Source organism: Penicillium samsonianum (assembly GCF_028829775.1).
Source record: "Penicillium samsonianum strain IBT 33392 chromosome Unknown utg000002l_segment0_segment0, whole genome shotgun sequence".
NCBI classification, from domain to species: domain Eukaryota; kingdom Fungi; phylum Ascomycota; class Eurotiomycetes; order Eurotiales; family Aspergillaceae; genus Penicillium; species Penicillium samsonianum.
The window spans coordinates 1,597,456-1,622,974 of record NW_026643260.1 but is presented as its reverse complement, the minus strand read 5'-3'; the positions used below and the strand labels follow the sequence as shown (position 1 = coordinate 1,622,974).

General features: G+C 48.3%; 8 protein-coding genes across 8 annotated transcripts; 3 read left to right on the top strand and 5 right to left on the bottom strand.

The window, feature by feature from the left end:
- Window positions 1-40: 40 nt before the first annotated feature.
- N7471_002472 (uncharacterized protein) lies at window positions 41-1,007 on the bottom strand (the record flags this gene model as incomplete). The annotated part of the gene is made up of 3 exons (XM_057275192.1): window positions 41-254; window positions 322-741; window positions 868-1,007. Coding segments are annotated over 3 exons (774 nt in total), but the record flags the coding sequence as incomplete, so codon positions are not given.
- Window positions 1,008-1,819: 812 nt separating this feature from the next.
- Window positions 1,820-4,426, bottom strand: N7471_002471 (Zn(II)2Cys6 transcription factor domain-containing protein; the record flags this gene model as incomplete). Its single annotated transcript, XM_057275191.1, has 5 exons — window positions 1,820-2,356; window positions 2,432-2,730; window positions 2,780-3,010; window positions 3,090-4,323; window positions 4,391-4,426. 5 exons carry the CDS (start codon window positions 4,424-4,426, stop codon window positions 1,820-1,822), a joined length of 2,337 nt encoding a protein of 778 aa, XP_057139829.1.
- A 141-nt stretch (window positions 4,427-4,567) lies between these two features.
- On the top strand, window positions 4,568-9,274 carry N7471_002470 (bifunctional urea carboxylase/allophanate hydrolase; the record flags this gene model as incomplete). Its single annotated transcript, XM_057275190.1, has 16 exons — window positions 4,568-4,728; window positions 4,792-4,911; window positions 4,973-5,246; window positions 5,306-5,597; window positions 5,654-6,082; window positions 6,140-6,435; window positions 6,492-6,510; window positions 6,579-6,800; window positions 6,849-6,882; window positions 6,936-7,187; window positions 7,254-7,370; window positions 7,465-7,801; window positions 7,855-8,011; window positions 8,072-8,501; window positions 8,561-8,964; window positions 9,024-9,274. 16 exons carry the CDS (start codon window positions 4,568-4,570, stop codon window positions 9,272-9,274), a joined length of 3,795 nt encoding a protein of 1,264 aa, XP_057139828.1.
- A 1,539-nt stretch (window positions 9,275-10,813) lies between these two features.
- N7471_002469 (GPI anchored serine-threonine rich family protein) lies at window positions 10,814-11,656 on the bottom strand (the record flags this gene model as incomplete). The annotated part of the gene is made up of 2 exons (XM_057275189.1): window positions 10,814-11,330; window positions 11,397-11,656. The coding sequence occupies 2 exons, from the start codon at window positions 11,654-11,656 to the stop codon at window positions 10,814-10,816; spliced, it is 777 nt and encodes a 258-aa protein (XP_057139827.1).
- Window positions 11,657-12,562: 906 nt separating this feature from the next.
- Window positions 12,563-14,624, bottom strand: N7471_002468 (alpha-amylase; the record flags this gene model as incomplete). Its single annotated transcript, XM_057275188.1, has 8 exons — window positions 12,563-13,200; window positions 13,259-13,310; window positions 13,370-13,535; window positions 13,583-13,745; window positions 13,802-13,910; window positions 13,959-14,114; window positions 14,164-14,267; window positions 14,324-14,624. 8 exons carry the CDS (start codon window positions 14,622-14,624, stop codon window positions 12,563-12,565), a joined length of 1,689 nt encoding a protein of 562 aa, XP_057139826.1.
- Window positions 14,625-14,765: 141 nt separating this feature from the next.
- Window positions 14,766-14,972, bottom strand: N7471_002467 (uncharacterized protein; the record flags this gene model as incomplete). The annotated part of the gene is made up of 2 exons (XM_057275187.1): window positions 14,766-14,910; window positions 14,938-14,972. 2 exons carry the CDS (start codon window positions 14,970-14,972, stop codon window positions 14,766-14,768), a joined length of 180 nt encoding a protein of 59 aa, XP_057139825.1.
- Window positions 14,973-15,962: 990 nt separating this feature from the next.
- On the top strand, window positions 15,963-23,848 carry N7471_002466 (uncharacterized protein; the record flags this gene model as incomplete). The annotated part of the gene is given in 15 exon segments (XM_057275186.1): window positions 15,963-16,186; window positions 16,204-16,324; window positions 16,380-16,555; window positions 16,609-16,837; window positions 16,883-17,364; window positions 17,422-18,246; window positions 18,294-18,738; window positions 18,798-21,013; window positions 21,067-21,108; window positions 21,154-22,285; window positions 22,342-22,512; window positions 22,567-22,717; window positions 22,771-23,072; window positions 23,131-23,491; window positions 23,549-23,848. The coding sequence occupies 15 exon segments, from the start codon at window positions 15,963-15,965 to the stop codon at window positions 23,815-23,817; spliced, it is 7,146 nt and encodes a 2,381-aa protein (XP_057139824.1). The 3' UTR covers window positions 23,818-23,848.
- Window positions 23,849-24,483: 635 nt separating this feature from the next.
- On the top strand, window positions 24,484-25,293 carry N7471_002465 (uncharacterized protein; the record flags this gene model as incomplete). Its single annotated transcript, XM_057275185.1, has 4 exons — window positions 24,484-24,660; window positions 24,713-24,835; window positions 24,892-25,017; window positions 25,087-25,293. 4 exons carry the CDS (start codon window positions 24,484-24,486, stop codon window positions 25,291-25,293), a joined length of 633 nt encoding a protein of 210 aa, XP_057139823.1.
- Window positions 25,294-25,519: the final 226 nt, after the last annotated feature.

Sequence of the window (25,519 nt, the reverse complement as noted above, 5' to 3'; positions counted from 1 at the left end):
AAATTTGTTTAATCCATTGACCATTCATTTATGTATATATCTAGTTGTTAGGAAAGTGAGCCTTGTTAAAGGTGTCGACAACACCTCTTGTCTCCTTCACCAACTCCAGACACCCAGGAACGTCGGAATGACAACAAATAGAGATAGGGTGATCCTTGACGGGCAGGTCACAGGTTGATCCATCGATCGCAAAAGCAGTACATGTTTCCATCTGCTGTGTGACACGTCTTCCGACCTCAGCAAGATCCCAAGCCCTACAGCAGTGAAAACAAAGACAACATTAGATATCAGGGGAAGCAAAAATAAGAATAAAGCACTTACTTCTTTTTGCGCTCGATCAAGAGAGAAGCATCTGCATTGTACTTGACATCCGCATAAAACTCCGCGACGAACTCGAGTCCTAAATCTTTGGCGGCTTGTTCCATACAAGTACCAGGAAGCCCAAACACTTTGACACCCTTGGGGATGGCCTTAAATACGGCCATCGAAGTCTCATAGTCTCTGCAGCACATCCCATAGAGCGACCCGTGGGGCTTGACGTGGTGAAGGGGGACTTCCTCCCGGTCTAAGAACCCCTTGAGTGCACCAATCTGGTAAACAGTGTTTGCAGTAAGTTCATCCAGTGAAAGTTTCATTTCACGACGGCCAAAGCCCTGGAGATCTGGCAGGCCGGGATGTGCTCCAATCTTCACGCCGTGTTCCTTGCAGCTGCGAACGGTTTCCATCATGATGAGGGGGTCACTACCAGAAGAAAGACGTGTGAGCCAAAGCTACCATGCTGGTGAGATTGTTTCGCGTAATATTTCTAGCGAGCGATCGACCGTTCCGATTGTGGGAGTCTGACAGAGGGAAAATAGAAAGACATACGAAGCATGGAATCCGCAAGCAATATTGGCATGGTCAATGAATGGAAGCAAGTCTTCATCGGAAGTGATTGTCCAATTTCCAAAGCCCTCTCCCAGATCAACGTTGATTAGGGCTTTGTGCTTGATAGGTCCCATAATGGCACCTGGAAACCGTCCGTGGATTGTTTATGAGTGATAGTGGCAGTAACAAGAGTGTGAGGGATGTTCTGCGGTGTGCGGGCGTGGAAGTCTTTTGAAATCGTTTAGAAGTAGGTAAAAGATAATGAAGAAAACAATATAAACCCAGCCGTCGGTCAAAGTTAAACATTCTAGATCTTGCAATAGGTGTCTACTTTATTTGCCTCACTCGTACGTGTTAATAGGTCCACCTTTTGGAGCTGACCCGGCTCGGAATCACGCCGCTTTCCTGCACTATCCGGGGCGTGCCGACTCCATTAACCCGAGAGCTTCTATTTGCCTGCAATTTAAGACCCACAAAATATGCGACCGTTGTAAAATCAATAATAAGCAGTCGTCACACAAGACTTGCGTGCGACTAAACGCACTGTTTAATCTGGCATTTGAAGATGCCAGAAAATGGTGGGCAAAGGCAACCTGATCCAAGACATGAGAGGTCTCTTCTCGCAGGAAAAAGAAAATAAAAATTTACATGATGGAACCAAAGTTGGTTTAAAAGGGAACGACTTGGTTTGTTATATACAAGCAGGTATACGTGTTCCCTGGCGATGCTACATTGTGTCTAAAAAGTCTGGAAACTGCTCGTGTTGACGGCATTCCACTATGCCGATATTAGGGGATCGTTGGCGGCTATACTCGAAATAATGCTAGAAAAGACCCGAAAAAAGACCCTTAGGAAGAGGGACAGAAGGTGTAAAAAAAGCGTATAGAAAGATGGCAACAGAGGAATATTCAATTATGTCGCCAGACTTTCTAGACGGAATGTAAATCAATGCTCAATAAGGTCGCCCAGTACTTTCAAAAATGCCATCAGCCGCATCATTTGAGAACTGGGGATCACTTCCACCCACAAGCCCTAAGGTTGGAAACCAAGGCATGTAATTGAGATTCACCTGGGAGAATTGATCATCCCACCACATCGACCAGGCATCAAACTGCGTGTCACGTTTAGCATCTCCTGAACTCGACCGGTTCACATCCAAGAAATTATTGTTCCCAAGATCAGCACTGGCCTGTATATCTTGAGGTGCATACTGTATCGTCGACGGCTGAGTTTCATGGGAGACCTGAGTGGCGCCCGCGTGATCTTTTGACAGGGTTGCTAACGATGGGAATCTCATATTACACGCTTTGGGTGTGGTTGGTTGGGCCAGGCGCGATTCCAGTCGACTAGCGAGGGTTTCGAGAAGATCGCCCCAGCGCGTACTCAAGTGAGTATCATCGACCGCAGAATTGCGAAGACCAACAGCGACTCGTCGGACTAGATCAAGGGACGCGGGTATGTTGATCTCGCTGATGCCAGCGGCGCAGCACTAATTCCACGATTTAGGATGATGAGGGGAAAATAAAGGAACGACGAAAGACAATGAAAGATGAGAGCGACTTACCTTGAGAAGAATCAAAGTTGCACCAAGAAGCCTAGAGTATGATCGAACGGGAATATAGGTCAAACTTCCATGGGGAATTAGATCATCGAGGGCCGTTCTTAGTATAGTCCGAGCAGCTGTAGCAGTTCCCCTTAGATGCTTCTCCTCTTCCGTTGAAGCACCTCGTGAACAGGTCTCCGGTCTGCCACTTGCACCGTCACGGGAATTTCGATTGATTGCAGCTTGCAAAGCGAGACTGAAAATACAGAGCTTGGCATACTCGTACTCAATATTCAAGATATAGCGGGTCTGCTTGGCCACTAGATTCGAATGAGCGTTGATTCACACAATGGGGTGGTTGGTACATACACTTGGCATGGTCAAACTCAATGAGTGATTCGTTTAGAAGTGGCTCAAGGCTGCGAACAATTTGAAGGTACTGTCCATTGCAAATGATTTCTCCTGTATGTCTCGGTGAGACGAAGAGAAGGTCGTTTGCATTCTTTATGATAGTTGCGACGCGCATCCAGCATTCCGTTGCATCATCATTCCGAATGCCGGGGCTTTTTATCGGAGTGCATGGGGTCGGGTTTCTTCGTCCTACGATATACCATGTTCTTCGTTAGCTTGACCCTTTCAAAAGCGTCGCATGGGACCTGTTTGCTGAGGAACTGTATACCTGGTCGACCCGGTTGCAGGGTCGCGTAAACCCATATCAAGCACCGTATACGGTGAAATCTCTCGTGGTCACGAACGACCTTCAGATGGTCGTGCCCGGCTTCATCTTGCCAAAAAGAATTATCCTCGGAGAAAATACCCATCTCGGTTGCCAGCATCAAAACAGTGGAAAGCATGGAGTGGCACAGGCGATCCGATCGAGCGAGCCAGTCGTGTCCGGACCCAGGCCCGTAATATCCGGCAGTACCAGCACTCTTGCGCGGTATCTTTGGCTCCGGGATCACGATCGACGACGTATCCTCATCGGGGGGCGGAAAGTGGAGAGCCCGAGGATGCCAATCCAGCAACAACAACAATGCTTCGCACGTTCCTAACGTGCGGAACCCATGCGACCAAGTGTTTGTGTATGCCGGCCGTGGCCCTCTGAGAGAAAGGAATTCACCCACGAACAGATCCTCTGACCAAAACAACCGTGAAATCATCCCCTGTAGATATCTCCAAATGCGATCATGAACGATATAGGAACGCGCGACCGCAGCTGGTCCCGTCCACTTTCGGTATCGCGACCCAATCATCAATATGGTAATTGTCAAGACGGGTTCCTCCTCCAGCAGCGTCGCGTGTTGGGAACGACATCGGAAGTATTCCGGCACAACGGGCGAGAAGGCAGAGTGGAAGTTGTAGAAATGATCCACCATGTCCAGCGCTTCCTCTGCTGTGAAAAGCCCGCCACGGACAAAACGTAGGTTTGACCAGGCACGAAGGGCCTCATCGGTGCCTTTGTTGTTGCTGGTATCGGTATGAATGCCAAGCGGTGAGTCGGTGGGATTCGGGCTGACGCCTGAGTGAGGATTGGTCGGTGAGCCATCAGTCGACCCCTTTCGAGTCTCACTGTGCTCACAAGCCTCGGATAGCAATGTCAATGCGTCATGGTAGGTTCGGGGGTGACCCTCAAGCAAAGCAGCTGCAGCACGTCCATCTGTTTGGCTCTCTTCTTCTACAGGAGTAATATTGCTCTGAGGCACAGGTGTCGAATCAGGAAAGAAAGTCGCAGGGTGAGACCTGGGTTTTCGGGAAAGAGGTTGGGCTTTCCGATTGGCAGTCTTCCTTATCCGTGAGGCGGCAAAGAAACATTGTTTGCTCTCTCTGCGGCATCGCGCACAAGGTGGTTTATTCGGACAATCGGCCGATCCCAACTCGCAGCGCACCTTTTTCTCTCTACAAGGCTCACAGGCCTGGGCACAGAGTCAGAGGATCGGCAGAGGGAAAATGCGGGGTGTTAATGAGTCAAGGCCCACATACCTGGTACACTCGTCTGTGTTCTTTCGCATGAGACATTAAAGGCGAAATGATACAAGGATCCGAGCCGGGAATATCCAGACTCTTTATGAATCTCCGAGGTAGGCGGTGGTTTCCAGCCAGTCGGATGCACGACAATTACCCCAACGCTCGAAGCTGTTGGAGACGATAAGCTTATCTATGAACCTCGGCCGAATGGAACTGGGGTATACTAATATCGACATATCTACTGGCGAGTCCCCGGAATTTGATGGGATCAATGCTGTCGCAATGGAGAAATTGAAAACTTTACTGATCGCGAATCGCGGTGAAATCGCCGTTCGAATCACCAAAACGGCCAAGTAAGAGAAGGGACCATTCCAAGGTTGTCAGTAACAGCCCAACTAACGCTTACTCTGCAATAGAGAGCTAGCTGTCCGTACAATTGCAATCTACACTGCCGCCGACGCAACCTCACAACACATCCTGGCGGCAGATGAGGCGGTCCTACTACCGGGTGACGATTCTACCGCATACATCAACGGGTTTGTCCCCTGCCATTCCCAAAAGCCGTGCTCTGAGGCTGAGACGACGATGGATGAATAGAAATGCAATCATAGAAATCGCGCGCTCCCGTCAAGTGGATGCCATTATCCCAGGCTATGGGTTTCTGTCGGAGAATGTGGAATTTGCCCAAGCTGTCGCCAATGCCGGGATGATCTTTGTGGGCCCTAAGTCCGAGGCCATTGAAGCGTTTGGGCTGAAACATCGAGCTCGTGAGATTGCTGTGGCAGCTGGGGTTCCAATTGTCCCCGGGACACAGGGACTGCTCGTCACGGAGGACGAGGCGGTGGAAGCGGCAAATGAATTAGGTTATCCTGTACGATTCCGTGTCATCATTTGCAGTTGGCAACGCCCGCTGACAATGATATGTTCTAGGTCATGTTAAAAGCCACCGGTGGCGGTGGTGGTATGGGTTTAATGATATGCGAATCAGTGGAAGAGGTCCGAGCGTCTTTGGCGCAAGTCCGCTCCCGAGGAGAAACGTTGTTTAAGAATGCTGGCGTGTTTATGGAGCGTTACTATCCTGAGAGCCATCATATCGAGGTCCAGGTTTTTGGTAATGGTCTAGGAGATGCAATCCATATCGGAGAGCGCGAGTGCTCAATTCAACGCCGTCATCAAAAGGTTGTCGAAGAGTGCCCCAGCCCGTTCGTGGAAAGGCACCCAGGTCAGTTGCCACAATTCGATCGGATGGCTTATGCATCACCGGCTGATGAGTATTAGGCCTTCGCGAGAAGCTCACCTCTGCAGCGGTTGCTTTGACCAAATCCATTCGCTATGGATCTGCAGGCACAGTCGAATACCTAGTTGATGATGTATCGGGTGATTTCTTCTTCCTGGAGATGAACACTCGTCTTCAAGTGGAGCACGGTATTACCGAGCTCTGTTACGGACTTGATATCGTAAAGCTCATGCTCCAAAACGCCGATCGGGAGTTATGCGATCTCGGAGGTCTGGACAAATGCTATCTGGAATCTTTGCAACCAGACAAGCCTTCAGGTTGTGCGATTGAAGTTCGTGTGTATGCAGAAAATCCTGCGCGAAACTATTCTCCGTCTCCTGGATTGCTGCAATATGTTGAATGGAGGGAGGTGAGCGGCACTCGAATTGACACGTGGGTCGCTACTGGAACTCGAATTTCCACATATTACGGTCTGTCGTTGAATTGAAGATGTCATATGGAAGCATAGGCTGACTCGACAACTTTAGATCCTATGATCGCAAAGGTCATGGTGCATGATTTCAACCGAACAGCGGCTATTGAAAAGTTGGGCGGTGTCCTGTCGCACTCGACCCTCTGTGGCCCGCCGACAAATTTGGACTTTTTGCACGGCATCATTCAATCCAGTGAATTCCTCACGGGTAATACATTGACCAATTTCTTGGCCAGTTTCGAGTTTACACCGGTTGCGATTGATGTCATATCACCAGGTTTGTATACAACAGTACAAGACTATCCAGGACGCCCAACAGCTGGGCGGGGAATTCCACAAGCAGGGCCGATGGTTAGTTGAACTCCGTGAGGCTTAGAAATGTTCATCGGCTTACATTTAGATATCAGGATCCTTTGGCATTTCAAGGTATCGAATTACCCACGTTTGGTGCTCTTCTACATGCGTAGAGTTCTGATAATATATCTTGTTTGCAGTTGCCAACATTTTGGCCGGGAATTCTTCCACCACCGAAGGCTTGGAAATTACACTGAAAGGACCGGAGCTACGTTTTCTAGCTCCGGCATGCATATCTGTCTGTGGTGCTCCAATGGAAATGTCACTTGATGGAACCGACGCTCCAATGTGGACACGACTCTATATCAAACCTGGTCAAACATTATCGATTGGAAAGCTGAAGGGATCCGGAGGCTGTCGAGGTAGAATATTCTCCATATTCCGTGTCTAACCTGCTAACTTGTTTATAGCATATCTCGCTATTCTTGGAGGATTCCCGGCAATGTGAGCTATACATCAATATTTATTGTTCATTCCAAAACTAATCGCATATACAGTGCCCCATACTTTGGATCAAAATCAACCTCCCCTCTACTTGGAATTGGTGGGTATCAAGGAAGACCCCTCGCCCCAGGTGATATGTTGGCCATTACGAAGCTTGAGGGAGTTGAGGCAGAGCCCAAAATCTCATTGCCCGTCCATTTGCGCCCCATATACTCCTCTCACTGGGATATTGATGCTATGATTGGGCCGTACGATGAAGGGTACATTGTATCCGAAGATATCGACATGATCTATAACACAATTTGGTATGTTATGCCAGCGGCCGCGGTAGAAAGATGTATTATGAGGCACTCCTAACTGTTTTCTTTCAGGGATGTATCGCATAATGCCACAAGAGGCGGCATTCGCCTTGTTGGGCCGGCTCCTAGATGGGCAAGAGAAGATGGGGGCGAGGGTGGACAGCACCCTAGCAACGTGATTGAATACGGGTACCCGAACGGAACATTGAACTGGACGGGAGACAGGCAAGTTTCGGCTGGAAATATATTGAGGTTTACCCACTAACTCAACTGGCGATTCCAGTCCTTGCATCTTTCCGGTGGACGCCCCTGATCTTGGCGGTTTCATTTCCTCTACCACGATTGTGAAAGCCAGTCTATGGCGTATGGGCCAACTTAAATCTGGCGACACGATTCAATACCGCAGGGTATCATTAAAGGATGCCCTTCGGGCTCGCACTAAATTGGAACAGTTTTTGGAAAACGTGTTGGCGCTTGTAGCCGGCCAGTGCGATGTGAATACCATCGAGCCAATCTCGAATTCCGAGTTGCCAGAGTCAGCTGCTTCTGGTACCTGGGGAAAGGCATTGATTCACAGCACCAAACTGAGAGAATCTGCAATTCCTATGACATTTAGGCAGGTAAGAGATACTCCACTTTGCTTTACCCATCAACCTCTAACGGCCACTGGCAGGGTGGGGATGAGTTCTTATTAGTCGAGTTTGGAGATGGGAAATTTAATCTCAATCATCGCTGCCGAGTAACAGCTTTGGACCAAGCATTCAAGAAGTCTCAAGGATCTGACGAAGCTTTGAGACGAGCCGTCTACAAGACCACCGGATGCTGCAATTGTGAGTTTTCTCTCTCGTCTCGATGATATTTGACTTGGACTAATAGGCAACCAATTAAAGCGCTCCTCATCCACTACGACGGTCTGAAGATCCCCCAGGAAGCCCTTGTCAAACTTTTGGTATCGTTGCAAGAAACCGTCGGCGATCTCAGCAGTTCCAACGTTCCAAGTCGAAAATTCCGTCTTCCCATCTGCTTCGAAAGCCCGGCTCAGCAGGAAGCCATCCAGCGATATATGGAAACACAGAGACCACATGCTCCATTTTTACCGAGTAACATGGACTTTGTGGCCAATATCAACGGCATTACCCAGGATGAATTGGTCGATATTTTCCTTTCGGTCGAGTTCATGGCTATTTGTGTCGGGTTCTTCTGTGGCGATACTATCTGTCTCCCGGTTGATCCCCGTTATCGTTTAACATGCCCCAAGCAGAACCCCAGTCGAGTGTACACCCCGGAAGGAAGTGTCAGCTGGGGTGGATCGTGCATGAAGTAAGCCTTTTCCCATACTACTGAGGTTGAAGATAAAATCAGCATGCTAATTTCAACAGCATCTATCCCGTCGACTCCCCGGGAGGATATCAGATGACGGGCCAAACGATTCCCTGCTTCGACCAATTGGGAGTTAAACCCGATTTCTCGCCAAGTCAGCCGGGTCTGTTCCGTGACTTTGATCAAATTACCTTCTACCGAGTAGAAAAGGAAGAGCTTGAGCGTGATATGGCGCGTTTTCGGTCTGGTTGTTACAAATTCCAGTACGAAGATGTCATTTTCGACATGAGCGCCCACAATCGTCTTCTTGAACAAACCAGAGACGAAACAGCAGCGTTTAAGTCTCGCCAAGCCACTGCACAGGTAAAGATGTTAGCCTTGGAAAAGGAATCGATGGACAGATGGATGGAGGAAAAGGCGCAAAACAATGTTCCTGCTGATGAAGTTGAACTCCTGAGAGAAGGTGAGCTGAAAATATGGAAAAGGATTCACCGATTTAGCGTGCTGACAAAATATCGCCAGACCCTGACATTTTGACGTTGTATGCCCCTCTCGATGCAAACGTGTGGAAAGTCAATGTTGCAGATGGCAATGTTATATCCTCTGCTCAAGTTGTTGCCATCCTTGAGGCAATGAAAATGGAAGTCTCGGTCTCTCACAATGGGGATAAGAAGGATGGTGTTGATCAGTCCTTCAGGATTGAGAAGGTGCTCGTGCAGCCAGGTGATACTGTGAAGGCCGGAGATGCGCTGGTATTTTTGAGAAATATTTGAAGTGAGATATTGACATGTGCGAAGGGGCATAGCGGCCAAAGGCTAAATGCCTGATTTTCTAGGGTTAATTCTACCTAGGTAGATAGTTTAAAGCCTTAGGTATGTCGTATAAAGGCCTAGGAATTAGGATCATATTATAGGAATTCCACTACAAAGATATTAAGGGATTGCGAGCTACTATGCTCCTTTCTATAAAGAATATTCGGACAGACCCGAAAAAAGACCGGTAGATAGAGGTGTAGAAAGTGTATAGAAACCGTAAAGAAGAATAACAATAAAATACCTAGGTATATTAAATAGTATCGCTAGTCTTTCTAGACGAAATATATGTCTAGTGGGAATAGCCTTAGTTCCAAGGTTATAGGAATGGTTATAGATAGAGCGGTGTCGAAAGCGGTTTAGAACAAGGCATAATTGAGGCATTTGGCCTTTGGCCGCTATGCCCCTTCGTAGATATGCTCCTAACCAGATTCATATAATTGTTTGGTTTCTAATTGGAAACTACTAGAACAGAAACTATTACTTTACTAAATCAAGTATATACGACTATAGGGTGTGGAAAATAGGGCATCACGTCCGCTCAACCGTACATAAGCTATATTATATATCTTATAACGAAACACAACAATCCGATTGCAACACTTTATAAACACTAATTTGAGATCACCTTATATCAAATCAACCGACCACTTATGTTTTACGGTCACGCGCGTCGCTTTTTCTCCGACCACCGCTTAAGGGCTTCGCTGACAAGCTATTTGCACGACATTCGTACGGATTTCATCACACGCAACACGACGGGAAAAATCGTCTCCGAAGAAGTTCCTATAGTACTTGGAGCCCCATATGATGTCTAGGTGCTGGTCTATCCATCCGTGGAACTTTCTTAAGGTAATAGCCGTTGATCTTCAAGAATATATCGGCTGCGGCCGTGACAGTACGTTTGTTGCCATCCTGGTATGCGTGGTTTTTTAGCAGGGATCGCGGCCAGAGAAAATACATCCCATTCCCTGCTGTAGTGACTGTTGTTGACTGGCGCATCCACAACGGAGGCGAGCATGCCAATTTGGGAGGAGGCGGCATTGTCCTTAACTGTAGTCCAAAAAAGCATTTCAACTTGCTAGGTGATCAAGAATCGAATCATTCGCGAAATTCCAATCTCGAGTTGTTGGTACGGTATATACTTCAGAGCTCGGCATGTCCTGCGGTATGCCGCAGGAGCACCAACACACATGACCTACGAGGTGGAGCTCACAGTGCTGAGTAAGCTAGGTAAGGAGACTATTTTTGTATAGAATTCGGACGTAAGCGTCCGTCCGGGCCATATAACTAGCCTTTGCGAACTAGGAGGATCGCTCAACTCGATTTAGTATATCAGATTATGTAGTACTAGTCTATACGCTTTCGCTCCACCCCGACACAAGCTTTCAAGAATAAGAGAATTCAACAGAGTAATGACACATTATTTCCTTGATTCTACTTATTTCGAAAGACGATTGTATACACGCTTCAGGCACAACACTGTCTGATGGACATGATCTAGATGTAGAAGAGCGCGAAAGCAGCACCGAGTAGAGCCATGGCTCCCTTGGGAGCGCTCAACTGAGACGACGCAGCACCAGTCGAGGGCAGAGGGGAGGCGGAGGCACTGGTGGATGAATTGTCGGAAGAGGTGGAAGACGTGGTCTTGGAAGAAGAGGTAGAAGAGGAGGAGGAGGTGGTCGAGCCTGTGATGAAAAGGGGTGTATTAGTATAATCGCCTTGTAACATTGTGCGGAGTTGCATCATGCCTGAAGAAGACAAAGGACTGGTCGACGGCGTGGGTGTTGAAGATGCCGAGGATGTAAGAGTGGAGGTGACCGACGTAGAAGTGGTCGCACTGAATGTAGCGGAAGAAGAAGTGGTGGAGGAGGAGGAGGTGGTGGTGGTGGTGGAAGAAGACGTGGAAGAAGAGGAGGATGTGGTACCATCATCCGAAGCGCCTTTCTTGACAGTAAAAAGGTCACTGACGGCGAGCTGGCCAGCAGAATCAATTATCTGGATCTCGTAGTCAACTCTAAGCCATGACAGAATGGTATTAGTGTTGTTCTTTTCTGTTCACCCAACTCTATCTTCTACATACCCGTTGGAAATGCTAGGGTTAGGCTGGGTCGTGTATTCGCCATCAGAGGTCTTGACGTTATCCGCCAATTTGGTCTGGAAGGAGCCATCCTGACTTCGAAGGATGATGCTGATTACTGAAGGATCACTAGAATCGCTAGTGAATTTGATCGTTTTGGCAGTGGAGAAATCCCACACCGTGTTTGATGACGGAGTGGTGACGGTAATTGAAAAAGCCGATGAGAGGAGGCTCAGGGCGGTGATGGTGAATGAGTAACGCATTTTGATGGAATGGAATTATGGAATTACTAGAGAGTGTACTGGGGGGAATGTCGCACTATTTCCCAGGAAAAGACTATATATATTTGTTCGGTAGACTGGGAACTAGATTGTTGAAAGATCTATATACAGAAATCAGTAACTTTCAGCTGAAGCTGAGCGCATTGAGAATACGAGATAGTCCAACCCCCTTGCACAGAAGCAGAATATGATCTCTAACATGAGCTGAGCCTTTTGTGGAGAGACTGAAAAAGTCTAGGGGGTATCCTGGTGTCCACGTAGGGGAACAACGAACGGGCACTGCTATAATCACCTCTGCATCAGCGACCCGCCCTGTTGTGTTGGGTCTATCAAAGTGAGCATTGCACCTTATCTTTCCAATTAAGTTTCCAACACGCATTGTGACCTGTGGTCCTCGCTAATAAAGAATTAAACTTCTAACTAATGGCTACAATCACGTCAGCGCTAGGTTGGCGTTGAGAGGTGCAGCAAATACGAAGTATACCGGCAGGGCTCGGAAATTGAGGTTATCATAATTAGAAACATTGAATCTATTGTCGTTATATTGTATTGTTACTTACAGCCGTGAATGAATACCGGTCATGACTGGTAACATTCACCACATGAGCTAGGTCTGTATGCCGTCTTATTGTGTTGTGCCCAATAGTCCAAAGCGACTGTCGGAATTCTGCTCCAAATACGGAGTTTCTAGTGACTCAACATATCTCCTATTTTCCATTGTAATTCACGAGATGTAATATTAAAGCAATTGAATTAAATTTACGGAGTATCTCGTCTATAGTAAAATCACTGCAGAAACCATCGAAAAGAACGTCAACAAATAAAACCGAAAACTAATGCGGAGTACAGGAAACATGATCAAAACAGAAGGCAAGGCGGTCTAGAGAATTAGATGGAAATGTAGGACGTGGTCAATGCAGCCGTGACTATCAATGTCCTCATCTCCCACGACAAACCGAATAAAGAAATCCCAGCGCCGGTGGACGGACCTGCTGACGAGGCTGTCGATGTTTGAGTGCGATCTCCACAAATATTAGTGCTTCGGTTCAGGCTTTCAGTAGGATAGTACACCCGAGGCCCTCCATCCGAGCTGAGGTCCACATTGATATTTCCGCTTGAATCAGTTACAAATGTATTGCAAGAAATGACCTCGGTCACATTTTGTCCGGATGAAAATCCTGTGCCGTCGGAGCCAAGCGTGATTTGGGTGGCGGCTTTGGTGGCTGGCTTGGCTCCCAGGTTGGACACCACGCTCACAACCTGGTTACCGGCAAATCCCTTGCGCATGACCAAGATGTTTGTTGAGTTGTAGATTGGCAATGAGAGATACGATAGATAGTCGCTCCCTGACTTCGGGTCGACCGTGGACTTTTCTCCGTCGCCGCTCGCATATGATCGAATGCGATTCAACGACTGGACCAGCAAAGGTAGGGAGGTCGAGTTCATCGAGTATTTGGTAAGCCATAGGGCCTCCCGATTGACAGGGTTGAACCCACCTGACAGGTGCTGTTCTTCCCCGTAGTAGACTGTATTGTTTTTATTAGTGTCTTTGGCTTGGTTTCCATTTGTGAGGGCGCAACATACGGATGGGGATACCGTCAGCGAGCATACTGATTGTGAGAATGTTGCGAGCCAGCTAATTAGGAGTAACAAAGTCAATACGTGCTGACAAAAAACTCGATGCACTCAACTTACCGATATGTCTGAAGTATACGAGCCAAAGCGAGGGACATCCTGATTCGATGTGAAAGTTCCCAAGGGGAGTACGTCCTCGCAATGTGTTCTGATGTAGTCAATAGACTGTACGATCCTGTTCAAGTCTCCATTGGTCGTGTTGAAGGCCTCTGAGAGGATATAATACCTAAAAAGTGTCAACAACCCCTCTGTTCATTTTGATGAGCTACTCACAACGGATAATTTAAAAGACCGCTTAGACTTGGCTGCAGAGAACAGTAACCGGATGCATCTCTTGTGGCTCCTTCGCCCATAGTGAAAACACCCGCTGACCTGCTGAAATTGGAGAAGAAGACGGGGGGAATGTTCAAGACACTGTCGATTCGCAAGCCATCAACTACAAAGATAATTGTTACTAAATCCGTTGGAGAGATAGGAAACGTATAGACATACTTGAGTAGTTCGAAACCAACTGCGAAACCCAGGTGCCCAGAATCTGCTGGACTTCCTGATCCTCGTTTCGCAGATCTGGAAGCGATATAGTGTTGTCTCCCATCCAGCACTAATGAAGGCTTAGAAATGCTCTCACAACACGCGATGACAGACTTACATCCAGAACACAGGTGTCATTTGTGGGGTCCTTAGAAAGTAGCTTGTAGTCGTGAAAATACTTCTGATCATTGAATGGATTGAACGTGCTGTAGTCGATAGTGGAGGCATTTCCAGCCCAGGCCATGTCACCAACGACAATGTCCAGCATCAAGTACTATTTTTCATGTCAGTTTCGTGAGTAGACATGGCAGCGGGCGACTCACCATGCCACGCGCGTGCAACGCTGCGGATAACGCTTGGAGGTCATCGGAAGTGCCAAAATGGGAGTTGACGGAATACAGGTCGTTTGGCCAATACCCATGGTATGCTATCATCCATCAATCGTTAGTTGTCTATATCCATTGGCAGTCAAGATAACCATACCTGAGAGATCCGCCGTGCGAGTTGACTCCTGGCTTTGCACTGGAGAGATCCAAACTGCATCGAACCCGAGTTTCTGAATATAATCCAGCTTATTTATGATGCCCTGTAAACTCCCACCACAATACTCTCCCAGTCCTGCATCGCAAGATGCGGTGGTTGAGTTATCGGATCGAGCGAAGCGATCGGTGACCACTTGGTAGACCGACCGACCGAGCCATTGGTCTCGGGAAGCCGCATGTACTGTCCCAATGGCAGCAACCACCAAAATGTTCCACCACCACATTGTCGGTGGCGTTTGCATGACCGGTTGAAGGAGGATAAACTGACGGATGGAGTCAGAGAAAATGAAAAGGCTACTTGAATTAATTGACAATGTCATATAAAATGATTTACGGTGAGGTACAGTACAGATGTGTATCGTACCGTAAGTGTAATACATATATTAATGATCTGTCATATATTCTGTCGGCCCGATCGGCAGCCCGCCTCGGAACCACTCATCCCAATCGAGGGCACTGATGGCTTCCAACGGCAGATGGGCGGGCCCTGGTGGGTTCGCGAGTGACTCGTCTTGGGGCTCCGCTAGCCTAGTTGACGATCATTGTCCATGTTACTTTACTGTGCTGGCCTCGGAGTGGAAGAGCCGCATGGTTGATTGCAATCTGTCCCGATTTCTTGGACAGTTGCAGCAATCCTTGCGTGATAATGTATTTTTCCATGACCAGATTCCTTAATCGGGTCCACATGGGCATCCAAATATGACAGCTGGGCTTTGTTCCATGTGGGTTTGGAAAGCATCAGTGGGGTCAGATAAGGAGAAGTTCGGCCTTCCCGCTGACTATTTGATTGCCGACTATCAATTACGCCTTGCCGAAGCCCTAGCAACAGGGACGGAGTGGCCGTGAACAAAAAGTAAAAAGCAATACGAGACAGGAACGACACCCAACAACGAGCCACACCCTTATCATCATCTCCACATCTCACCATTTCTCATAGGTCTGTCCTGTATCAGGTATGACGTGTTCTATCTTCTATGAGGCGGTATACCCGATCTTGCATAATTTACACTTTATGATCGATGATTACCTTCCGGCTTGACTCGTCTTGGAACACTTGTATACGAAGGTCCTATACCGATGCATGTCAGATAGTCTCCATTTGTATGAGACATGATCCGGCTTGGGCCTGGAACCTGGTCTAGATGCCCAAACAATGCACGCACCAAATATCGTGTATCTCACCAAATATGGTGTATCTCAGCTTGAGATCCATCATCCAAAATTAGAACCGCTCAGCCGCTTAGCGTGAGTATAGCGATGCTTTGCTGTGGATGGAGGCTGTACAGCAAGGCTGGCTCGGGTCTCCAGCGGTTCGCCTGATTCCTGCATCTATGCTGATTTACAAAACAGTGATTGGTATTCTCGCGCTCAGAATCAATTATTGCATTGGCCTGCACAGCTCTGGAGTATTCATTATCTTTCGCATGCTTATCTTGCGCATCTGCGCTCTATGAATCGTTCAGTGTCTCTGTTTCTATGAGTTATCCCTTTCTTCCTGGTATGCACTCTGTGGTTGTATTTTTGCAGTCGAGGCTCGAACAGCGTGTTCTGTGAATGCATAGTGGCATTTGCTGTGCAGAATGAAGTTGCTCACTTCCATTACTCATTACCTTGCCCTTGTTGCAATATCTATACGCATTGCACAATCCCTGCCATATCTTCCAGAGGAAGCAAACTGGAATCTCAATGAAAATCAGACAGCGACACACCCCCTCGACTACTCGGGTCACTGGGATGGCCACACATACAACCCCTCGCCGGAGAACTGGCGATTCCCCTTTACACGATATTCCTCGACAAATTTGTAAATGGTGATCCGAGTAACGATAATGCAAATGGCACACAGTGGGAACATATCTTGACCTCCAACGAGTTCCGCCATGGCGGCGACGTTCTTGGTTTGGTTGATACGTTTGATTATCTTCAGGGGATGGGGATCAAGGTGCGTCTGTTGCTCCAGGAAGACTGGATGTGAAGAATATATTGACCATATCCAGGGCGTTTATCTCGCTGGAACACCGTATATCAACTTCCCCTGGGCTTCGGATGGATACTCCCCGCTTGACCTGACTCTGCTGGACCATCACTTTGGTACGATCGAGGACTGGCGCACAATGATATCTGAGGCGCATCGACGGGGGATTTATGTTCTTTTTGATAATACCTTTGCAACGTATGTGAGATCCATCTGCGCAACCTCCGATGTCGTCTGCTGATTGTGGATAGAATGGGCGATCTTATCGGTTTTCAGGGTTTCTTGAACAAGTCCGCGCCGATCAATCCCAATGAGTACGACTATGTATGGAAGTACGACCGTCGATACTGGGACTTTCAGCCTGGAAATGAAGTTGAGAGTGAATGTCTTTGGGAATATCCTCGGTTCTGGGATGATGACGGGACCGGTTTGACCACCACAACCCTAGGTCCTTCATGTCGGAATAGTGAATTTGATCAGGTAACATTAATTTCTTTCGATATTGAGCATGACTGACCTCTACAGTATGGAGAAGTTGCCGCCTTTGGCAACTACACCGAATGGGAAGGGCAGATATCCAAATTCGCATTTGTGCAGGATCGTCTACGCGGATGGCGGCCGGACGTGCTGGCCAAGATCAAACACTTTTCGTGTCTAACAATCACCATGCTTGATATCGACGGATACCGCGTTGACAAGGCTCTACAAGTTACGCTTGACTCTCTTGGAGAATGGTCCGAGTATATGCGGGATTGCGCCAAGCAGGTGGGAAAGGAAAACTTCTACATTCCCGGAGAGATTGTGGCGGGAAACTCTTTTGGCTCGCTTTATATCGGTCGCGGTCAACAGACTAATCAAACCAAATCCAATATGACGGAAGCGTTTATGATGACGAACAAGACAGACAAGTCAGATGAGGATCTGTTCTTGAGACCTGCGGAGAGGTCCGCATTGGACGGGGTGGCGTTCCACTACACGTTATATCGTGGTCTGAGCCGGTTTCTAGGGTTAGTTTCTCCCCCTCAGCACTTTCAGTTTACTCAAGCTAACATCGTCCCGTTCAGTCTAGACGGTACCTACACTGCCGAAGGCGACCCGCCGGTTAACTTTGTGGAGACCTGGAATAGTCTTGTGGAGACCAACGATATGGTCAACACGAACACCGGTAAGTTCGATCCTCGTCACCTGTTTGGTATCACGAATCAGGATGTCTTCAGGTGGCCAGGGATCAAAAACGGGACCCAAAAGCAGAATTTGGGTCTGTACATCGCTTCGTTGCTCATGCCTGGAATCCCCATCCTCTCCTGGGGCGAGGAACAGGATTTCTACGTACTGGACAACCAGGCTGACAACTATGTCTTCGGTCGTGGACCCATGTCATCTGCTCAGGCATGGCAGATGCACGGATGCTACAAGCTGGGGTCATCGAAATACGTTGATTTCCCGCTCGACCGCTCCCTGACCGGATGTGAAGATGATTCCGTCAGTCTCGATCACCGCGATCCTTCTCACCCAGTGCGAGGCCTCATCAAGATGATGTTTGAGATGCGTCAAAACTATCCCGCTTTGAATGATGGCTGGTACCTGCAGCAATTGTCAAATCAGACGTTCGACATCTACCTTCCAGGCAGTAATGGGACATCGACCGAGACTGGGATGTGGAGCGTCATAAGATCACGCTTTGTGGATGCGCAGAATTTCGATGGCCAAGGCCAGGGGAATCAGAGCGTCTGGCTGTTGTATTCTAATGACAACAAAACAGTCGAACACCAGTTCAACTGCAGCAGTAAGGACGCTTTGATCTCACCATTTCCCATGGGAACAACGGTCAAAAACCTTTTTCCACCGTTCGAGGAATTGACCTTGACCAACAGCTCGATTACGCTTAGGTATGATTGCTGTTCTGACATTGATTCCGGTTACTGACAATGAGTAGACTTGAAGGGTCTGACGTTCCCAACGGATGTTATCCCAATCTTACTATGCCGGCCTGGGGTTTCAAAGCCTTTGTTCCGAAGGATAAATTCGTGCAGCCTTCCCCATATATAACACGCTTCTCCCCAGGGCATGACGCTCGACTTGTGCCCCAGGGAACAAGTGGGGAGACGGTACGAATTGGCTTCGAATTCTCTCAGGAGATGGATTGTGGGGATATCACCAACTTGCTGACGATCACGTCCAAAGCGCTTGACGACGAGATCCCGCAGCTTGACACGACGTCGGTCTCTTGTAAATCCATTGAAGAGACTGATGTTGTGACATGGCCGGGGGCACTCACTAGTGTTTTCAGCTACGAGGTAGATTTGGTCAATGTCTTTCCAGGGGTTCACAGAGTCACACTTAGCAACGTGACTACAGCAGATGGAAATCAATCCACAGGTGTGAGTATATTTCTCGCCATCAACGCCGAGAAAGTCACAATACTAATTGAGTCGGGCAGTCCGTCGACCACTTTCTTTTCCGTATCGGACAGATAAACAATCCGATGGTCTGGCCACAGTTGGCCAACTACAGCAGAACACTACTGTTCGACAACCCGTCGTCTGAGACTGAGCCCTTATCAGTAATGCCACAGGCCCCTGGTGCAGACATGTGGCGATACTCGCTGGATTTTGGATCTACATTCAGTGCCTGGATGAGATACACCGGCTTCAATACGTCGATCCCCGGCAAAAGCTGGAGCGGCACTGCGAAGCAGGCCTGGGAAGGAGAACACATCCTTGCCCAATACTGGAGCAAGTTGACCGGAAGTAGTGCTCACTGGCAGCATGGAGACACGGAATGGGCGTACAAGCCTCCACGTCGTTTCCCAAACCTCTTCATCGAAGGCGAGTTCAACCAGTTCGGATATGACGCTGGCTATTCCAACAAAATGGCTCTTAGCAACACCACTGGCCAATGGGAAATCCACTTCATGGGCGAATGGCCGGTGCAGGTTGCATTCAACGCCTGGGGATTAAACGAAGACGGCCTGCCCGATCAAACACAGGTATTTGGGGACATCGATGGAGACAACGTTTTGGATCAAGTCCCTCCAGTCACGCTGCTGAGCAACGTATTCAATGTCACCATCCCACCCCCTTCGCCCTATCTTTCCTTCAAGCTGTCGGTGGGTGACGGCGATCTTAAGGTCTACGCTACTCCCACAGGATCCAGGTGGGTTCAGCTGGCCATCTTTATTGTGCTAGCGGTTGTGCCTGTCGCCAGCGCTGTCGGTGCAGTGTATGTTTACCTGAAGGCATTTTCCCAGGTCAAATTCAACCAAATCGGTGTCACCGAGAAAAGATCAAGCTTCACTCCACTGGTGAGCCTCTTTCAAAAGGTGGCCCATCGATCTAATGACATGGAATCCAATCCCAGACTTGCTCTAACCAATGTGGGCCCGTTCCCATCTGAGAGTGGAGGCGTCGCCGGTGCCACGGTAAACACCCGCCGACGAACCGTGCTCATTGCAACGATGGAATACGATATTGAAGATTGGGGCATTAAGATCAAAATCGGTGGGCTCGGTGTGATGGCCCAGCTGGTGGGGAAACATCTGACCCAGCAGGATCTCATATGGGTCGTCCCTTGTGTTGGAGGCGTTGACTACCCCAAGGACGATCCCCGTGAGCCGATGGTGATCACCGTCCTTGGAGATAACTACCAAGTGGATGTCCAGTATCATCGGATGCAAAACATCACGTACGTCTTGTTAGACGCGCCTGTGTTCCGAGCTCAGTCCAAATCAGAGCCGTACCCTGCCCGCATGGATGACCTGGATTCGGCAATATTCTATTCTAGTTGGAACCAATGTATTGCTGAAGCTATCAGGAGATTTCCGGCTATCGACCTCTATCACATCAATGATTACCATGGCGCCGCTGCCCCTCTCTATCTTCTACCTCGCACAATTCCATGCTGCCTGTCTCTGCATAATGCTGAATTCCAAGGACTCTGGCCAATGAAAACCTCACAGCAAAGTCAAGAGGTTTGCAGTGTCTATAACCTTGACCATGCATTGGTGAAGAAGTTTGTACAATTCGGCGAAGTGTTTAACCTTCTTCATGGAGCTGCCAACTATCTGAAAATTTACCAAAACGGATTCGGCGCCGTCGGTGTCTCCAAGAAATATGGCAAGAGATCGTACACGAGATATCCTATTTTCTGGGGTCTCAAGAGCATTGAGGCGCTGCCAAACCCCGATCCATCTGACATCGCCGAGTGGGATCACAACACAAACAACAATCTCGAAGACGTTATCATCGATGCAGAGTTTGAAGCCAGTCGTGCCCCACTTAAGAGACAAGCGCAAGAATGGGCAGGGCTCAAAGTTGACCCAGAGGCCCAGCTGTTTGTGTTTGTCGGTCGTTGGTCCATGCAAAAAGGCGTTGATCTGATTGCAGACATCTTCCCCTCCATTCTAGACGCTCACCCAAAGGTCCAGTTGATGTGCATTGGTCCAGTCATTGATCTCCATGGAAGGTTTGCCGCGTTGAAACTGAATAGACTCACAGAGCTCTACCCTGGGCGGGTCTATTCCAAACCAGAGTTCACTGCACTACCGCCCTTCATTTTCAGTGGCGCTGAATTCGCCTTGATTCCTTCGCGTGATGAACCGTTCGGTCTGGTGGCTGTGGAATTCGGACGGAAAGGAGCGTTGGGCGTGGGATCACGGTAAGACTGACCTGGCTTGAGTCTACCACCAGTGCTAACATATGTTTCTTTAGTGTCGGTGGCCTTGGGCAGATGCCAGGATGGTGGTTCACAATGTGAGTTTCCCTCTCTCAGAATATGTTCAGACTAACCCATTCTAGCGAGTCTATGACAACCAAACATCTTATCCAACAGTTCAAGACGGCCATCAACGACGCTCTAAAATCGTCCCAGGAGACACGAGCGCTCATGCGTGCACGATCCAGCAAGCAGCGCTTCCCCGTAGCACAGTGGGTTGAGGATCTGGAAATCCTACACGCCACCTCAATCGAAAAGCACGCCAAGTACTCTAAACGCCACGATCGCAGTTCATGGAGGATTTCATATAGCAGCACCCTTGCCCCAGAAAGTATTCGCAAAGTCTCGTCGAGCTCAACCAACAGCCACGAACAGAGCAAATCAAGCACCCCCACCGTGTCTGTCCCACCGAGCAGGCCGAATTCGTCTGATATGAGACTGTCTGTACCTCGAGTAGGTTTTGACCACGTTCTATCGCCGACAAATTCGCCTTCCAATCTAAATATGTCCGACAACGAGCCCGACTATAATATCGACCGAAGACGCAGACCCTTGTTCTCCGACCCTCTCGCAGATTCGCGAATCGTTTACTCTGCGGTAAGCGATGGAGAGGATCTCGAGCCCATTTTTGGGGCCATCCAAGAGGACGGCAGTGTTCGTCCATCGCCACTTGGGACACCTACTGTTGACTTTGCTCGGTCTGGTGCCAGCACACCAGTTCTCGGCGCACGACCAGAAGACGGTCTGCTGGGCCAAGGAGGCGCAAGGGCATCCATGATGAGTCTGGTCAGCGTCGATGGTATAATAAAGGAGAAACAAGACTACAACCTTCAGAAAGTTGATCCATTTTTCACGGATGCGAATAACGAGTATGCGGATAAGTTTGAGAAGAAGCTTGCGGATCTGAATGGCAAGAACTCCGAAGACCAGCTATGCATCGAAGAGTTTCTCGAGAAGAGCCAAAAAGACTGGTTCAATCGATACCGCGACGTCAAACTGGGCAAGTCCCCCTTTCCGTCTCCTGCTCCCTCTGTCTTTCGCATCAAGGTTCGTGAAACCGGTCGACCAGAGAGCCCGCCAATTACTGGTCCAGGCGCAGACCTGAATGCCGGGCAATTCCTTCTCGCAAATGACTATGTTCCCCCCACGGGTTTGAAGCGTTTCATGTTGATGAAGCTGGGTGATTGGCCTGTGTACTCCATCTTCCTCGCTATTGTGAGTTGGAACCCTACCAAAAACTTTCATTACAGAGGTTGACAGCATTATTTTAGGGCCAAATTCTCGCCTTGAACTCATACCAGATCACACTCCTGAACGGTGAGATTGGAGAGACGGCCGAAAAGCTATACATTCTGGCATCCATCTATCTTGCCTCTTCGATCATATGGTGGATGGTCTTCCGTCTAGTCCCCTCAGTCTATGTGTTGGCGATTCCTTTCTTTGTACGTTCACGTTCCTCTATCTGGCTTACGAGGTTGCAAGCTAACTACCCGCAGATATACGGGTTTGCTTTTCTGTTTGTCGGTCTTGCCGGTCCCATCCACAACAGCACAAGTCGAGCATGGCTACAAAACATGGGAATCGGCTTATATTCGTTTGCATCTTCGAGTGGTTCGATTTTCTTCGCCCTCAACTTTGGAGATGAAGGTATGCTACAATCCTTTCAGGAAATATGGAAGTTATCTGACTTTCTTGTCCAGGTGGAGCGCCCATGAGGTCTTGGATTTATAGAGCCACCGTCATCCAGGGCACTCAGCAGTTATTCATCAGTTTCCTTTGGTACTGGGGTAGCTGGATGGCAGCTCTCAATCGAAAGGGTAGTACGCAATTCAGCCTTGCCACAGTCGATCCAGGCGCTTTGCTTGGGATTGGACTCGGACTTGCCTCTCTTCTGTGGCTGTTGGGGGCCCTGGTCTTCTTTGGACTTCCTGCATATTATAGACAAGCACCAGGTCAAGTGCCGACATTCTACCTATCGCTCTTCCGCCGTCGCATAATTCTTGTATGTCTCTTCCGGTTCTCCCTCAAGCTAATTATGATTCTGACGCTGTATTTTGCAGTGGTTTTTCTACATGGTGTTCATATCAAACTACTGGCTGTCGGCACCTTATGGACGAAACTGGCTCTATCTCTGGTCCAGCAAGCATGCACAAGTTTGGCAGATCGTGCTCCTTGTCCTCCTCTTTTTCATCGTTGTCTGGGCGGCAGCTCTCTGGGTCTTTCACGTCTTTTCCAAGAGACACGCCTGGTTCATCCCGATCTTTGCCGTCGGTCTTGGTGCTCCTAGATGGGCCCAGATCCTGTGGGCAACCTCCAACATAGCCACGTACATCCCCTGGGCCGGTGGTCCCGTAGCCGGAGCTATCCTTGGTAGAGCACTATGGCTCTGGCTAGGAGTTTTGGATTCCCTTCAGGGTGTCGGTAAGTTTCCTCTCGCAGTGAATAAAACGTAACACAAACTGATTCACACCAATACAGGGTTTGGAATGATACTCCTCCACACAATGACTCGATTCCATGTCACCTTCACACTTCTAGCCGCACAGGTGGTCGGTTCTATTGCGACTATCCTCGCCCGTGCGACAGCACCGGATAAGTTAGGCCCTGGTGATGTTTTCCCTGATTTCTCCGCTGGCGTCGCAGACGGCTTGGGAAAGGCAGACTTCTGGGTCTGCCTGCTCTTCATGCTATCCATCAACGTGCTCTGTATCTTCTTCTATCGCAAGGAACAACTCGCCAAACCTTGATCGCTGTTCCAACCTTGACTAGCGTTTTCTTTTCTTTTTTTTCTGTTTACATCCACTTAACATTATGTGGCGTATGTATTGTGATTGAAGGATTAATTATACTATAACTAGTGGGTTGCATTTGCTGGGGTCGCCCCATGTTTTGGATTTGTATATGTGTATAAAAAGACTACTGGTTTACAAGTTCTATAGGTGTCCAAACTTAATGTTCATGTCCACGCGATTCTGAATAGGCAGCGATGATTCTAGTCCCAAATCAAATTCATTAGTCTTTACCTTGAAGCCGTTTCCCTCGTTTGGACTTCATTGAGCAACGTTTCCCATTCGATTGAATTTTCTGTCAAGCATCGCGCGAGAATTAACGATATGGAACGGCCCAGCCTACGCCAATATAGGACTAGGGCAACAGTGTCTAGCCTAGTTAGTAACCACAATTGTGTCAAGGGTCCGTTTTAGGCCTAGTCAGGGGAACTGATTATTCCGAGCCGTCTTACAAGCAACAAGGGATATATTAAGATGATGGTCCTTATTTTCTTTGCAAATTGCATCTGCTCGAGTTGTTATTCTTGCCACTCTTTTCAAGATATTACGACACTCATACATTCTTTTATTCCATTCTCTTATTCCATTTTTGCCGTGCATTTACCAGTCTCTCGTTCTCATCCAATGTATCACATTTTTTTCTCGTTCATCGTGGCCCTCTGCCTTGGCACGCGCTGTGCGGTCGCTGCTTTAACCTCGGGTGAAATTGCCAACTCTCTCAATGAACTAGCACAGCAAGGATTTGCTGTGAAGGAACTCGTATTGGAAATCAATTCCACTGCGGACGCTGGTCCAATTCCGGTAAGTGGGGTTTATTTCAGGTCCATGAATGACAGCTCATAATAAAATTCAGGATATCTACACTGAGATAGACACGATGGTAGCTGTGGTTCTAACAGATGTAAAATTTATGACGAACACACCGATCATTACCGATCAGGCGGAGGAGCAGAACGTCTATGAGGGATACTCAAATGTAGGTTGATGACGAAAAATAAGTCAATCAGAGTCATTTATACTTAATGATGCTAGTTCGTACAATCCCTCCTCGAGCTCATGGACGCCTTGTCGAGCAGCGCAGCCCAGCTGAAATCCATCGACCAAACGACCAAGAACAGAGTTCCCTCTGAAATTCGCATCTTACAAAGTGCCATTGATGTGAGTTTCTTAATTAATTCTTTCCTACGGCCTGAGTAGATTGCCGATAAGATGCTGACACCTCGCAAGGCCTACTTCTACAACATCATCGGTCTTTTCCCAGCCAACAGATCGTACAACGCCCAAGCCAACAACCAGAAAGCCCAGGTGGATACGCATTGCTTCCACGCTGTCTGGGCATTTGATCTCGGTTATAGCAATGGTAATCAGGCTACTTATCAAGCGCGAAGCAACAGCTCCCTTCACTCTCGATGGATGAAGCGTGGTGCCTTGTGATTTTAGACCATGTCTATCTTTTAATATCACCTGGTTTAATAGTTGGGTAGATGGCACTGGTAGACCTGGCATATAGGCGGGTACCCCTGCCCATTTGGCCCATTTTGAACGTAAACCTTCTGTCAGAGATTATTTTTAGTACTGCAGTTCCAGTACCAAAATATCGCTGGTACTGCAGTACTTGTCAAGGCCTATGTTGAAGTAGGGAGACTTCCTAAAGAGGAAG